Consider the following 14256-nt stretch of genomic DNA (forward strand, 5'->3'; position numbering starts at 1 on the left):
AGAATGATATTTTACAGTAGGATTTAGAGATTTACAGGAGATCTGATTATTAGATCAAGATGTTGATTTGATTTTGGGGGTGAAATAGGACGCAAAAATCAGCTGTATATAAACCCATTATCAGTGTGAAAAAGTCAAGATACAAAACTAATCTTAGCACCATGATTTATAGTGGGGGTCGCAAGGGTTACCCAATATGGTTTGCTTCTGAAAATCAGTCGCAAAGGGAACCATAAATGGAATGCATTTGCACTTTTCTAAGAATTCTTTCACACTTCCGGAGATATCATAATCATTTAATACATGCTGGGAAGATTTTACATCAATTAATCTAACTCTAATAATAGTTATCTAGAATCATCAGTTTGAACCTAGTATTGATTCACAGCACCATTTCTTGAGGATTCATATATATCAGTATTGGTGACTTGAATCGATTTACCTCTGTCAGATTAATTTGGTAAGTTAAACTTTCTAATAATACTAATTTTAAGTCTTCAACTCGAATCAAAATTCTAACAGTATGAAATTTTCTATGAAGAGCTCGGAGCTAGAATGTTATTGGTCTCTTTTGCTTGAATTACTGCTGTTTTTCAAATTCAATTTGAAAGCAAAGATTTGTTGACAATCAGAATTTCATTTTTTCATCAGGCCGTTTTTCACAGGCTTAACTTCGATAGAAACATACTATTAATTCAATATTTCAAAGTGAGTGCGGATAGTGAAAATAAGAAAAACAAAATGAGCTTGTAGCAATGAATATTGCGCTCAAATTTCCTTTATAACGGTCGGCTACAGTTTTCACACCATTTACACTGGTGTGCTTTTCAGTTCTGAAGGAAGGGAGAGCGTTCACGTACGAAGTGGTGCTATCGTCTCTTGAGACCCGAATCAGTGGCTCAAACTTCCCACCTAATGGGGCAATGCTCAATGACAGTGACGTATCCGAGTACCTTAAAATATCCGCAGATGGACTAACGGCAAGGTTAGTAAGCATGCATTATGGCAGCAGATATTTTCCATCTGTTTCATTTTTGCCGGTGGAATTGGACAATATTTTATTGATAATGTAGCGCCTGATAATTGTAAATGTGATGTAGGCGATACTTGTTAGGCTATACAAACGTACAAATTAGACCCTTATTAGTTTAAAATACCATTCTTAGGCTGTTCACACCTGGTTATGAAAACAAAAATGTTATTCGCGGGGAAATGATAATTCCAATTTTAGAAAAAATACGGAATCACGACAATTGTGATCTTTTATTATACTCGTAAATTGGAATTCACTGAACTATAGCTGTTCCTCATCGGTCAATGATCAGATTGATTTCTTCAGGTGTGATGCATACTCATTTGAAAGCGTGAGGTCCACTTTGCATGTTGACAGCGGATCTTGGTTCTACGAGGTGCAAGTGGTGACTCCAGGCATCATGCAAATTGGATGGGCCACCAAAAACAGCAGATTCTCCAACCACGTTAGTCCAATAAGATTCAATTTTAAGCTATTGTCATTCTATTTCGAATTGCTTGGTACTACTGTGATTTGGGGTGAATAATTGATGGCACTTTTAGCAAACGAACATTCTTAATTGATTGGAATGATAGTTAGCTGTGGGTTGGCTTGTGTAGAATCAAATCATGGTTCGAATTCATTTATACTTTGGATGACAGTAAAGGAGAGTAAAGACATTGAAAACCTCAATTTTAAAGGCATTAATCAGAATCTGAAGTACAATTTTCTAAAAAAAAACCAAGAAAACATTGGCACAGAATTATGTAGAGAGATGAATCAAGCGTTGTAACGGTGGGAAAAAATTATGAACAAATGTTTAGTGGACGACATAGTTTGTTAAACAAAGGGGACTCGTAATCGTAGCAAGAGCGGGATCTGTCTTGTCCTTCCCAACCATAGTGAAGAAATTTTTCATACCAACCACAGACCCACTTGATTTGTTAATTGTGATGTGATATATAACGACTAATTTTCTACTGTGAGTCTAAGACAACACCTCGTGGATGAGGAGTACATGATGGTCCTCGGTCACATTTTAGGATGGATTTGGAGTCGGTGATGATGAGCTCTCTTGTGCCTACGATGGTTGTAGACAATTCATATGGCACAATGCCCTCACCACCCGACACTCACACAGACCATGGAAAATGGGAGACTATGTTGGATTCCTAATAGGTCTGTCGTCAGAATCCTCAATACTGCACTGTAGCGTTCCTATTTTTAATAGCCGCACAGCGATAGCTGGGGCTATTATTGGCCTTCTATTGGTTTTTTACAATTCAAGAATTGGATTGTATTGGTGCTGTCTTTTTACAATTCAAAGAATTTGAATTGTATTGGGGCGCTGTGTTTTTTTTAAGATGTGTTCACGCATTATTCAATGATTTTGATCATTCAAAACGGGATAAACAGGTAAAGCCCAGCGGGCATTAAGTTTCATTGCGGGCCCAAAGTGGGCTTTAGTAGTCCTTCAAATGCTTAGTGGTGCAGCTGCTGGGATGGCATTAATTTAAAGTTAAAAGGTCATTTTTAAGAGTTTTGGGCTCAAAATGGTGCATTTTTTCATGTTTTTCGTGATTAATAGCCGCCCTCATCTTCTCAGCCGGCTATTATAGTGCTCCTATTTTTTACAATTCAAAAAATTTGAATTGTATTGGGGCGCTGTCTTTTTTTTAAGATCTGTTCACACATTTTCATGATTTTTGAAGTCAAATTTGAGTAGTGATTTTGGTCACGCCGAAACAGGAAATGGAGCGAAAAAGCGAGTGGTTTTGCGGCGTGCATTTTTTTCGCTCTAATTTTAAAGTAAAGTGAGAAGACGGTGTTTGAACAAAAATTCGGTTTCTCGGTAGTAGTTTTTTGTTGACATGCGGCAATTTCACTCTGATTAATAGCCGCCCTCATCTTCTCAGCCGGCTATTATAGCGCTCATAATTTTTTTTTGCTTCGTCGAACAAAAAAATGTTTCGCTTTACCTCATTTTCCGGCTTTTTCAACATTTTGCGTGAAATCTTTTTGACTTCTCTAGGCTAGTTTCTCTCTTCTCTCATTCTGCTAAAAGTGATTTTGAACATCAGTTGCTCAGCAAAGCATCTCAAATGAACAGAGTCAGTATAAAAAATTGAAGTCAGAAATAGAAACGGGATAAACCCATAAAGCCCAATTTTAGATGCCCGCTATTTGAACGTCGTTCCATCTCTTAGTTACCATCTCTAATGCTTATTGGTATTGATAGTAGCCCCTGTAGCCTCTCTCTAACAAACAGAAGTATGTTCAACTACAAAATGTCATCAAAATAAATCGGACTTAAAAAATGTTTTTGTACAAAAATCTTTTTTTTCCAATATCTTCTATTCTTTCAATACCAATCATGCTTATGGGAATCAACGGCGGCTCTTTTCCGGCAATCTGCCGGGTATATTTTTTTCAGTTTTTTTGTTCAATTAGTCTCAGCTTGAAGTTTTTAAAAGTTGACGAAGGCTTTTTGCGAGACAAAATTATTTGTTATTACCATTTTATGAGCTATGTTTTGGTACTACAAACACGCAAGTTGATACTATTTTTTGCAATTTTTTTTCAAGTTTTTTTTTGGAAATTTGTCGTTTTTTTAGTTTTTCCAGCTTCAGGGACCAGGAAATCTCCTTTAAGGCTTGATAACACGGCACTGCATAGTTTCTAGTAACAGTGGATTGGTTTTCAACATTTTAAAGTCTCGCATTTTGGCATCTTTTAGATAAAATCTGTAATTTTTCTAAGTTTTCCTAGAGTTTTTGTCAATTTTTGATATTTGTCCATTCTCAAGTGCCAGAAAACCTATTTCACGTTCTGATAAAAAGTCACTGCATAGTTTTTAATTTCAATGGATTTGTTTTCAACAATTAAACCTTTCGAATTTTAATTTTTTTTTGATAAAATTTGCAATTTTTTCATTTTTTTTTCAAAATATTTTTTTGTTCAGTTTTTCTTGCTTCAGTAGCTCGATAACCTCATCCAGGGTTTGATAGTATGTTATTAAATAGTTGCTAGGGGGCAATTGAATGGTTTTTCAACATTTTAATAGAACGAATTTCTCGTTATTGAAATCTGAAAATTTTTCTAAAGATTATTGCCTATCGATTTTTGAGCCAATGTATTTTTTAAGGCGTAAATTTGGGTTACTTGATATCCTCTATAGACACAGAATTGATTCTGAAGATTTAAATGTCACGATATTCAGCAATATTTCTTTAAAGTTTACAATTAATTTCATTTAAAAAAATTTTTGGTCATTTTCGAGTTAATCGATCTTCAAGGACCAATGATTTTTTTCAGGTGTTGCGGAGTTAATACTGGACTGAAACCAGAAAACAGTTGGTTTCGTACATATTTCTGAAATCGGTATATTTAGAGGGATGAATTTTGCCTTAGGGGTTTAAAAGCTTCAAGAGTTTTAGCAATGAGTATATTTTTGTTTAGTTTGTTTAGATTGTTTGATTCTCAATTTCGAGAGATGACTATGTGATTTGGCTGGTGGTGTTCAATTGATCTGGTGGTCAGGTAGAGTACTTCTAAGTCTTTCATTCAATTGTTTGAATTGTATTTCAGGACTTGTCCTGCTATGTTTTTTATTTTTGTAAAATGTTTTCACACCTTTTTTCATGACTTTGAGCTATGAAAACGGGATAAACAGGTAAATCTCAGCGGGCATCAAGTTCCATTAGAGGCCCTTAGAAGCGTTTAGTAGTCCTTCAAGTGCTTAGTTTGATGAAGCTACTGGGAATGCCCTGATTCAAGGTTAAAAGGTCATTTTTAGGAGTTTTCGAGCCAAAAATGCTGCAATTTTTCGTCATTTTTGGATTTTTTTGTTAAAACAGTCTAAAATGGAGTCTTTTGAAAGTTGATGAAAATCTTTTCCAAGACATAAGTTTTGTTTTTATGGCCATTTTAAGAGCTTTGTGTTTTGGTACTAAAAACATATACACACGCAAATGTATACTAATTTTTACATTTTTTTCAAGTTTAATGAGTGAATCGAGACGTAGGTTGTCAAGGAACCTACTGTAGTGTTTGATAATAGGTTACAGCAGAATTTCTAGAGGTATTAGAATGGTTTTCGAGTTTTTAAGATCACGAATTTTAGCAATTTTTTGATAAAAACTAGCAAATTTTATAACATTTACTGTCATTTTCAGTTTTTTCCAGTTCCAGGTGCCAACAAACCTCCTGTAGGATAGGATAACTGGTTACTGAAAAAATTTTATTGTCCTTGTGATGGTTGTCAACGTTTTAATATCACAAGTTTTAGCAATTTTTTGATGAAATTTGCTCTTTTTTGAGCTATTAAATGTTTGGCACTCAAGTGCCACAGAAGCCCCTCTAGGATTTGATAAGGGTTTACATCACAGTTTCTAGTGGCAATAAAAGTTTTCAATTTTTAATGTGACGCGTTTCAGCAGTTTTTTAATGAAACTTGAATTTTTTTGAATTTTGAAAGTTTTTCAACAAGTTTTTCCGGCGTCATGGGCCCAGGAACCACCTCTTGGGTTTGATAATAAGTTACTGCATATTAGCTAGAGGTAATGGAATGCTTCTGAAGATAATAATATTGCAATTTTTAGCATGTTTTTTTTTAATTTGCAATTTTTTTTTATTTTTAATTTTTTTCTTTAATCTTTTTTTAATCTTTACTGGCCAACAAAATTTTGTCAAGTCTTGCTGATGAGTTACGTTACAGAAATTCAGAGACAAATAAGTGGTTTATTTTTTTGCGAAATATAGAAACTTTCTTTAATTTTTGCACTTTTCATTTTTTTGAAGCACTTTGTTATATTTCTGAGTTTATCTGCCTTTACTTTAGTGGATAATAAATCTCTTTCAAGTCTTGTGCTTGAATTAATGAGTTTATCGAATACTATTATATTTGCCCTTCAGGGTAAAAGCGTCAGAGTTATAGCAGTTGTACTTTTTTGTTTCTTAACTTTTGAGATGGTCTTTTCGGCTGGGATTGTTCAATTTATCGGCTGGTCAGATACAATAGTTTCCAGTTTTTCATTCAATTCTTTGGATTGTATTTCAGGGCTTGTCCTGCTATGTTTTTTTATTTCGTCGTCAAGATTTTTGTTGCGACCATATAACGCCACAACCACTTCAAATCTGCTTTTTGTTCATTCGTTCATGCAATTTCAACTGAAGTGCGTACGTGACGTCATCTTTCGGTCTTAGTGGAGCGGGTTTTTTCATTCGGTCATGCAATTTCAACTAAATTTTGTGCGTGACGTCATTTTTTACTCTTAGTGGAGAGAGCTTTTTGTTCATTCGCGTGATTATTTTTTGGTGACACGCGACTTAACTCACTCTCTAAAATGACTTCCTTCCTCTGAAATTGACTTTTCTATACTTCAATTCAAAGAGATAAGGTAAGTTGAGTGTATATCACTCTAATTGAAGGTTATTTAAGAGCAGCTTATAGAAGCAGCACTAAGTTATACAGAATCAAAACATTTTGTAGAACTTCACTTCGCTGAGCTTTTTGTGAGAATTTTGATACCTTTTATATATTTAATTCAAAATATCGAATAATTGCTTTCCTGTGTATCTCTTAACATTAATATTGATCTTTATACGATTTAGACCTTGACCACGAAGAGATAGTGTTTTCGCTTAACGGGGAGGAGCTGGATCCAGAGAAGGAAATATTCATTTTTGCCAAGAGTGGATTCTACGCTGCCGCTAGTTTCATGTCATTCCAACAGTGTGTGTTCAACTTTGGAGACCGACCATTTGTGTATCCTCCGGATAAGGGCAGAAGACCCAATGTGAAGAGACTGATCGAGGCATGCTTCCTGTTTGATAATCAATTTGACGAAGAGAGTGGAGAAGATATGCCCATGTGTATTCTACCGAGGTTTGTAACCCGTGTTCTAATTATCCAAGTGTGTTTGTCGGCAAAGAATTTGATACGAGCAATTAGTTTACGGCGACAGAAGGTGGTGCAGTAATATAGTAGGAGGGACTGTTCAAATTTTTTGTTTTTTTTTCACTTTTTTAAACTCATTTAACGATTCCAACAGTTAGATCAATGAAATATGCATTATATGCACAGATAAAGCGTAGTTATCAGATCAGATAAATAAGACCCGAAAGCTGATAAAAACTTTCTTGAACTCTACTCATTAATTCAACCGCAGACTGTATTCGTACACTGCCGTTTCATTGTCTTCATCAAAATACTATTGATATTGCGATTGTTTCTATCGTTTTTTTTTTCAATAATGGATTAAGAAAGTGGTTCAAATTTTGAGGCATGTCACTTTTTGCAATAAATTTTAACACCTAACTTTGAACTAAGGACTAACAGCCTTGTCTTAAAAACCAAAAGTTTCTACGAAAGCAAGTTGAACGGTTGGTCACACCTTATGCACTCAAAATTTTGTTGCGCGTTTTAATAAAGTTCACATATGAAATCTGTCATTCAGTTGACAATTTGAGCTCACCAATTTACACTATGTAGATTTTCGAAAGTTTATCTTTATTAAAATATATAATTTAATTTCATCCACTAAAGCTAATGAAAGATTTTTATCCATCTATAATTATTATGAATTTGATACCAATTGATTCTAAGAAGTACTAGCGAATTCTTGAACATTACCAGTGTTCCTTAATAGCTGTTATAGCGAACTGTTATTGGCCATCTCTTGGGTTTTTGTTACGACCATTTGGCCTCACGTTCATATCAAATCGGTTCTGTCTTCATTCAATAATCCAATTTCGACTGAATTGCGAGCTTGACCTCATTTTTCACTCTTATTGTACCGAAAGTAATAAATGACTTTATTCATATTCAAGATTGCTGTTGCTTGTTATATAGTCTCCAACTGCACTCGGGATGCTATTTAATTGTGTTTCAGCTTTCTTGTAGAAAATTACATGATTTAAAAGGCCGGAAATTTGTTGATCATCCTCAGTTAAGGGATTTTGGATTCCGGTAGGTCAGTTTACGTAACATCCAGTATCTGTTCAGACCCAGGCAAAAGATAGCGATGCATTCTCGCCCTATCACAGAAAAACAGATAATGCTTTTTTTGTTCCACAGGTAGCAGTAGTACAGATTAGATTTTTTTTTCGTTTTTTGAGGCTCGCCGTTAGCGTTGATTTTTTTAAATAGCCACACAACAATAGCTGGGGCTATTATTGGCCTCCTCTTGTTTTTTTTGTCAAGATGTTTGTTACGACCATAGGAGGTCACAACCAATTATAATCTGCTTTTTGTTCATTCGACTGAATTGGGTGCATGACGTCATTTTTCACTCTTAGTGGATTGATTTTTGTTTGTTTATTGGCGTGATGAAATTATTGGTAACACGTGACTTACCTCACTCTCAAAAATCACTTCATCGCTCTAAATTTATCTTTTCTTAAATGCGAAGAGATAAGATCAAATGATTGTGTGCCACTCTAATTGAGGGTTATTTGAGAGCAGATTTTAGAAGCTGCAATAAGTTTGACGGATTCTTAATCAAAAGGTAACATCTGAGCATTTCATTAAAAAGTTTTTTAGTCTTTTTCTTTTATTAACTTTTTGAGACTGTAGATCTAGGAAGCTTTTGCGGCTTTTCATGGCAATCTGCCAGCTATGTTTGTTTATTTCTTAATTTTTGAATTGCCCATGAGATCACAGAGCAAGCCCTCTCAGAACAATTTAATTGAGAAAACAGTCATTGCGGGCCGAAATCACATGTGGAATATGGGTAAGGAAAATCAACGGATTCGAAGACCTATGCAAGGGTTCTGGTCATTAATCTATGGAAAGAGAATATACTGCGTTTATATATTGCTGGAGAATTTAGACACGAACAGTTAACAAAACGAAAACAGTCTAATTGTTAGTGGTGCTCTGCCATCCGCTCAACGAGACGACACTACTCTAGTTAAGGACATTGCAAAAGCAATCGTAACGGAATTGGAGTCTGACAGCTCTCAAGAAAAAAATACCAAAACATCGGCCGGCACCTGCTCTTTACAAAGTTTCAAGATTTGCTTCCAAATATTGATTTTTTAACGAGATCTAAAACCTTGAAGACTTTGCCGTTTTTTAGTGATTTTTTTGGGCCTGATCTAACCAAGTCTGAGAGAAGCCCCCTTCCGAACTACAAAAATTGTGTGTAAAAAGATTCGTGACCAGGAATGGTGTAATTAAGGTAAAAATGACCAGATAGCTTACTTGGCCAAATCTTGTGAAGAGCGCCAGAGAGATCGTCATTAGATAAATTCCGTTATTAGGCGTCTCATGGTCGGAAAAGGCATTTCATGGTATTTATTACAATTTTTGGATGAAAAATTTTACTCTCGGTATTCTATTTTTTTGCGCTTTTTTTCTGCATTGTATTTCTACTGACAGTCCCATTGATTAGAATCCCGTTTTGTACAACTGGTTTAACAAACGTATTTAGTATCTTGATGATTTGCTTGAGTCAAATTTTTCTCAATTTACAAAAAAGACGAGAAAATTGTCCAATTTAATTTATTCTCTACGCGTTTCGAGTGTCCTCTAACATGTATTATTTTTGTCAATCGTTATGCCCAAGGAATTTAAAGAAATTAGATTTTCATGGTGTTTTACTCATCATCTGTCCAACTTTTTTTGGTTGTTTTTGGTACTTTCATTTGATTTCAATTGGCTTTTTTTCGTTCTTTGTCTGAACATCTTATTTTTTGCAATTTCAGTTTTCAATTGGTTATCAACCCTCTGTGATGGTTTTTGTTTCTTACGGTCTGCTTTGAATGATATCTGTCCAAAATTGATTTCAAAAATTTTTGAAGTTCCTCAAACTTGTCAATTGTCTTGAATTCTCACAACTTTCCAGTTTTGGTATTTCGTGACTCCAAACGAAGTTTATTTTCTCAATTGGGTTGATATCATTTAGTTTTTGCGATTTTCTTGAGGTATGCTTTCATGTTTGTTTACCGTCTGAGTTCCCATTTGGATATCAAGAAGCACATAATTATGATCAATTATACATGTTTTTTAAACTTTTACTTCTGATGTAAAATTATGCAGAAAAAAAGTCTGTTTGATTTTGAGAGTTTGGTTTCTCGCGTAATAGATTTTTCATCAACTTTATGTTCATACAGCATCCTTTCTTGATCTCCTCAACGATTCCCGCTTTTGACTTTTCTTTTCAAATTGATATTAAAATGACCACATACGATACTTAAGTCTTAGTTTTAGATGTTAAACATTTCTCTAGGATCTGGTTGTTACTATGTCCCTATTTGTTATGAATTTGCATTTTTAGGGCTTATTGATCTAAAAATTTGAATTTTAGTTGGTTGTTTTGTCCTAAGCCTATTAGTTTATTTCATTGAGTTTTTGACATCTTTCTGTGTTTCCTAGGGTCGTTTACAATCCTTCAGGTTGCTTTTTTTTCGCCCACAATAGTTGTACTCTAACCTCCATAGACAACTTCTCGTCTTTTGGACCACACCACAAATGTTTTACGAATTGAATGTCATCTATGGACATCCTAAATAATCTCAAGGTTGATTAAGGACGATTTGCAATGACTTCTACTAACTATAAGTGTTTAAAGGCTCATCAATTGTTGAAATGCCTTACTCCGCAATAACAGATTGCAAAAGAAAAATTTGCTGTCTTAATGAATGCGAGAAAACGCAAATTGCATCGATATAATGCATTATTTGAAGTTTTTCGAATGTGGAGTGGAGAATTCGAACTCTTTGAAAGTGTTCTGCGAATTGCAACGACAAATTTTAGATATTAAATTGGCAATTTTGTATATAATTCATGTAAAATATTGATTTTATTTTTGCAATTCGATGGAGCTCTGCAATGCGCTGATTTAAAAATCGGATTTTACAGATATTACTCCTCCACTTTTAAGTGTCTTCTTGGCGCTTGATATCTTGGTTTTTGCGTTTTAAATTGCTCTCAATTAGAATTTAAAGCAGCTAACTTAATTGGCGGCGGTCGAATGAAAGTGCACCGCAATCGATGTCATTTTTTAAAGTCTAATTCTGTTGTAGAATTAGCTATAGCAAATTAATTTTGAAATTCCTCCCCCCGTGCTAAAGTTGTTTCTATTTGATCCCCCGCTCTCCATTGTTTTACAGCAATTCATACGACATGGGTCGTTTTTTTGTTATTGGCTCGTTATCTTAAGGCATTTGGGGTCGATGTTTCTCTGCGAATACATTCATGGCACAATTCTTACAATCAAGTGGCCTTCGAGCTTACACGTGCAATCGGTTTTTGCTGATGCTTAGGCCGGATGACTTTTATTAGTTTTACGAGCTTATGTAGAGTAGTTAATGATGTTCTCCATTTTTTCCAGCAGTTGTTCATTCGTTTTGGAGTGGATGTATTACGCCTAAGCCGAAATAGCAAAAAATGAACGGCTTTTGATATTTTTTACAGTTCATTTGTAGCACCGTCCGAAAACTGCATTTGTCTTCGATGGCAATTTTTTGTTCACGTGAGGTAAATCGTCATAATTTTTTTTAAAATTCATTATTTTGGCTCATTTTTGAGAAATAGAATTTGAGGCAGGTTTGAGCTATTTAGGGAAAAGGTTTTCCCTTGTGGTCGAAAAAATCTTTTCCGATTGTTTTCGGAGCTTTTCCTCCTATTTTCAATTCTTCGTCTGTGACATTTTCTTGTTACCTTTCGTAACGCTTTTTAACGTGTCAAATTGAAAGTCAAATTCATTTGAATATGTTAACATTTGGATATTGTGTTCAGACATATCAAACAGAAGCGGATGTTGGAGCGATTGGAGAGGAGTGGAACTAGTTTTAGTGAGTCGTCTCCTTCGCAGGGAGGAGAGAGAAGAGTGCGGAGACCGAGGTGCTTCATCTGTTGCACATACCGAGCGGACACTATCATTCTACCTTGCAAACATACGTTAGTAGTATCTCACAAGCATGACGCGAATCCTTGATTTTTGACAATTCATCAATCGTCCAGAAGCGAGATGTCAAGAATTGGTGCCCCACACCCATCCTGATTATTCTACCTTCCACCATTCTATAAAGCAGTAAAACTAAGTATTGGGTAGCTCCTGTATTTTACTTTGGTATCGTCTTAAACGCTCTTTTTAATTGCTCTCAAACGAAGTTTGTATGTAACAATGATATTAGTCCTGTGTAGCAATGATTAGCCCCCCCCCCTCACTTCACCGTGGTTAGCTACTGACGAAGCCAACCGCTCGCCGATCGTTTGAGAGCAATTCGCCCGACGTTAGTCGGCTGTTTTATTTCACTTTAAGCCGATAGCCAGCGATCAAGTTATTGCTTGCCTAGTTATGTGATGCGTTAAGTGCTTCACTTAAACATATGGAGATCAAATACGAATTTTTTAACTGCTTCAATCCTATTTTCAAACGAAAAAAATTACCTAACAAATAATTTTGAAATTTTCTTGACTGCATCTGAACTGTTAACTGATAAATTCAAAAGCATCGGGTTTATTTCAGTGGAGTCTGTATGAATTGTGCCCTCCAAATTGAACAATGCGCAGTCTGCCGTGCAATGATTGACTCTCGCCAGTTGGAGCAAGAGTACAACAACCAAAACAACATCACCACAAACACTGACAATCACAATAACCATTCAGCCCAATCAAACAGTGCCCAAGGTGTCCTTACAACGTGTAGTACAGCCACCGCAACCACAACACAGCAAATATTTGTAAACACACAAGAGCAGCAATCACCAATTACAGTAGTAGAGTCAAACTAGAAAATGATAGCTTTGGTTCTGCTTTGGATCGACCATCCAGAAAGTGTCCTATAGCTACCAATCGATGCTTGCGAAGCTTGACCTGCTAACAATCTTTGCCATGTTTGTAATTCACACAAAATTCTCGAATCAATTTTAAGTAAAACGAAGAGATTGACAATTGTACATTTTAATTTTAATTTGTCGATGAGAAATTATACAGCCTGTTAGTTATCTCTGAGACACCTTATCTGAAAAGTTTGTGTTATCCAATATCATTTACGCCTATAACTGATTGCTATCTAAACTGATCAAAAAATTTTATCTATTGTAGTTTAGTGTCCAATTCAACAGTTTTCGATGTTAGCTTTTTAGGCTATCACAAATATCAGCCAATCAAGTCGGTTTCCTCATTTTTGCTTTTTTAAAAAAATAACAATAAATGCTGTTATTCTTTTTTCCTATGCATTGCAGTTGCCTCTCTCCGTGTTGTGAGAGTCAACAATTTTGGTCTAATCTGTGCTCATAGTTTTCATGACTCTATTGAGTATCATCATGAGTATTGATTTTGTTGGATTTTACTGGAAGTACTATTTGTCCGGGCGGCGTCTTGACCTCGAAAGGAAATAGAGAAAATATTCTGATGTAAACAAATTTTTGCTAAGTGAGACATCTTTTTGTTCAGGTGCCGCGTTCAATCAGTGACAGTTCGATATTGAATAGTTCTCTAACAAAATAGTTTTGGTCGATTTTCTGGCTTTTAGATAGATTAATTTAGGTGCAAGTTTTTATTTTTTGTTCATGTGCGGCTTTTAAAAGCAGTTTTTCAACTTTTGATGGTTATGAGGTTTGATTATGATATTGTATTAGTTTTAGGCTTGTTTTGATAGGAATTGAGGGTTTCAAGTAGTTAATTTGAGTTTAATGCTAACTCGGAGGTTTTTGATCAGTTTTGCTGATTTTTAGACGAAATTTAATGATTTTTTGTCTGTTTTTTTCTTGTTACTTAATAAATTTTCAGATACCAATTGATTAAAATTTTGTTGGTATAAATGATTTTTTTTCTTGACAGAAAAATTGAGAAAAAATGACAGAAAAATGGAGAAATTAAAAAAATTTTTTGCAGTTTTTCTGAATCTTAGACAAGTTTCTTAGCCTATTATGACTTGCCTATTGCATTGCGATCCTTTCATTGCTCTAATTGCAATGGAACTTTATTTGGTTTTATGTTTTCTTGTACTAAAAAAAACTCATTAAGCTTTTCTGGTTTTTTTTGTTCAGTTTGGTTTTGAATGCCGTTTCTATTCTTCTTTTTTTGTTCAGTTTGGTTTTGAATGCCGTTTCTATTCTTCCTTAAATTTTTTATGGCATTTGTGGAGGTTTAGGGTTCACAATAGTTGTTCTAGTTGTTTAAATTTTAAGTATTGGCAATTTTCTCCTAGTCATTTCCGGAATTCTTCCGGCTATGTTTTTTACTTCGTCCAACATATTTTCGTCTTACCCTGACTTTCATGACTTTGTTG

At 34.9% G+C, this 14256-nt stretch overlaps 3 protein-coding genes across 3 annotated transcripts in view; all 3 read left to right on the plus strand.

Annotated features, from left to right (window-relative positions):
- LOC142337480 (RING finger and SPRY domain-containing protein 1-like) overlaps positions 1 to 13099 on the plus strand; it is a 30324-nt gene extending 17225 nt beyond the window's left edge. The window contains exons 6-11 of the mRNA XM_075386734.1: positions 832 to 985; positions 1340 to 1478; positions 2056 to 2191; positions 6626 to 6899; positions 11757 to 11918; positions 12490 to 13099. Coding sequence (XP_075242849.1) covers positions 832 to 985; positions 1340 to 1478; positions 2056 to 2191; positions 6626 to 6899; positions 11757 to 11918; positions 12490 to 12754 — 1130 coding nt within the window. The 3' untranslated portion in view covers positions 12755 to 13099. The remainder of the gene's footprint in view (positions 1 to 831; positions 986 to 1339; positions 1479 to 2055; positions 2192 to 6625; positions 6900 to 11756; positions 11919 to 12489) is intronic.
- The window catches only part of LOC142337485 (peroxiredoxin-2-like), a 538029-nt gene that overhangs the window by 445368 nt on the left and 78405 nt on the right, over positions 1 to 14256 (plus strand). The window lies entirely within an intron of this gene.
- Positions 1 to 14256, plus strand: part of LOC142337483 (COP9 signalosome complex subunit 5-like) — a 235183-nt gene that overhangs the window by 196707 nt on the left and 24220 nt on the right. The window lies entirely within an intron of this gene.

This window comes from Convolutriloba macropyga, chromosome 4 (genome assembly GCF_964194025.1).
Source record: "Convolutriloba macropyga chromosome 4, txConMacr16.3, whole genome shotgun sequence".
NCBI classification, from domain to species: Eukaryota; Metazoa; Xenacoelomorpha; order Acoela; family Convolutidae; genus Convolutriloba; species Convolutriloba macropyga.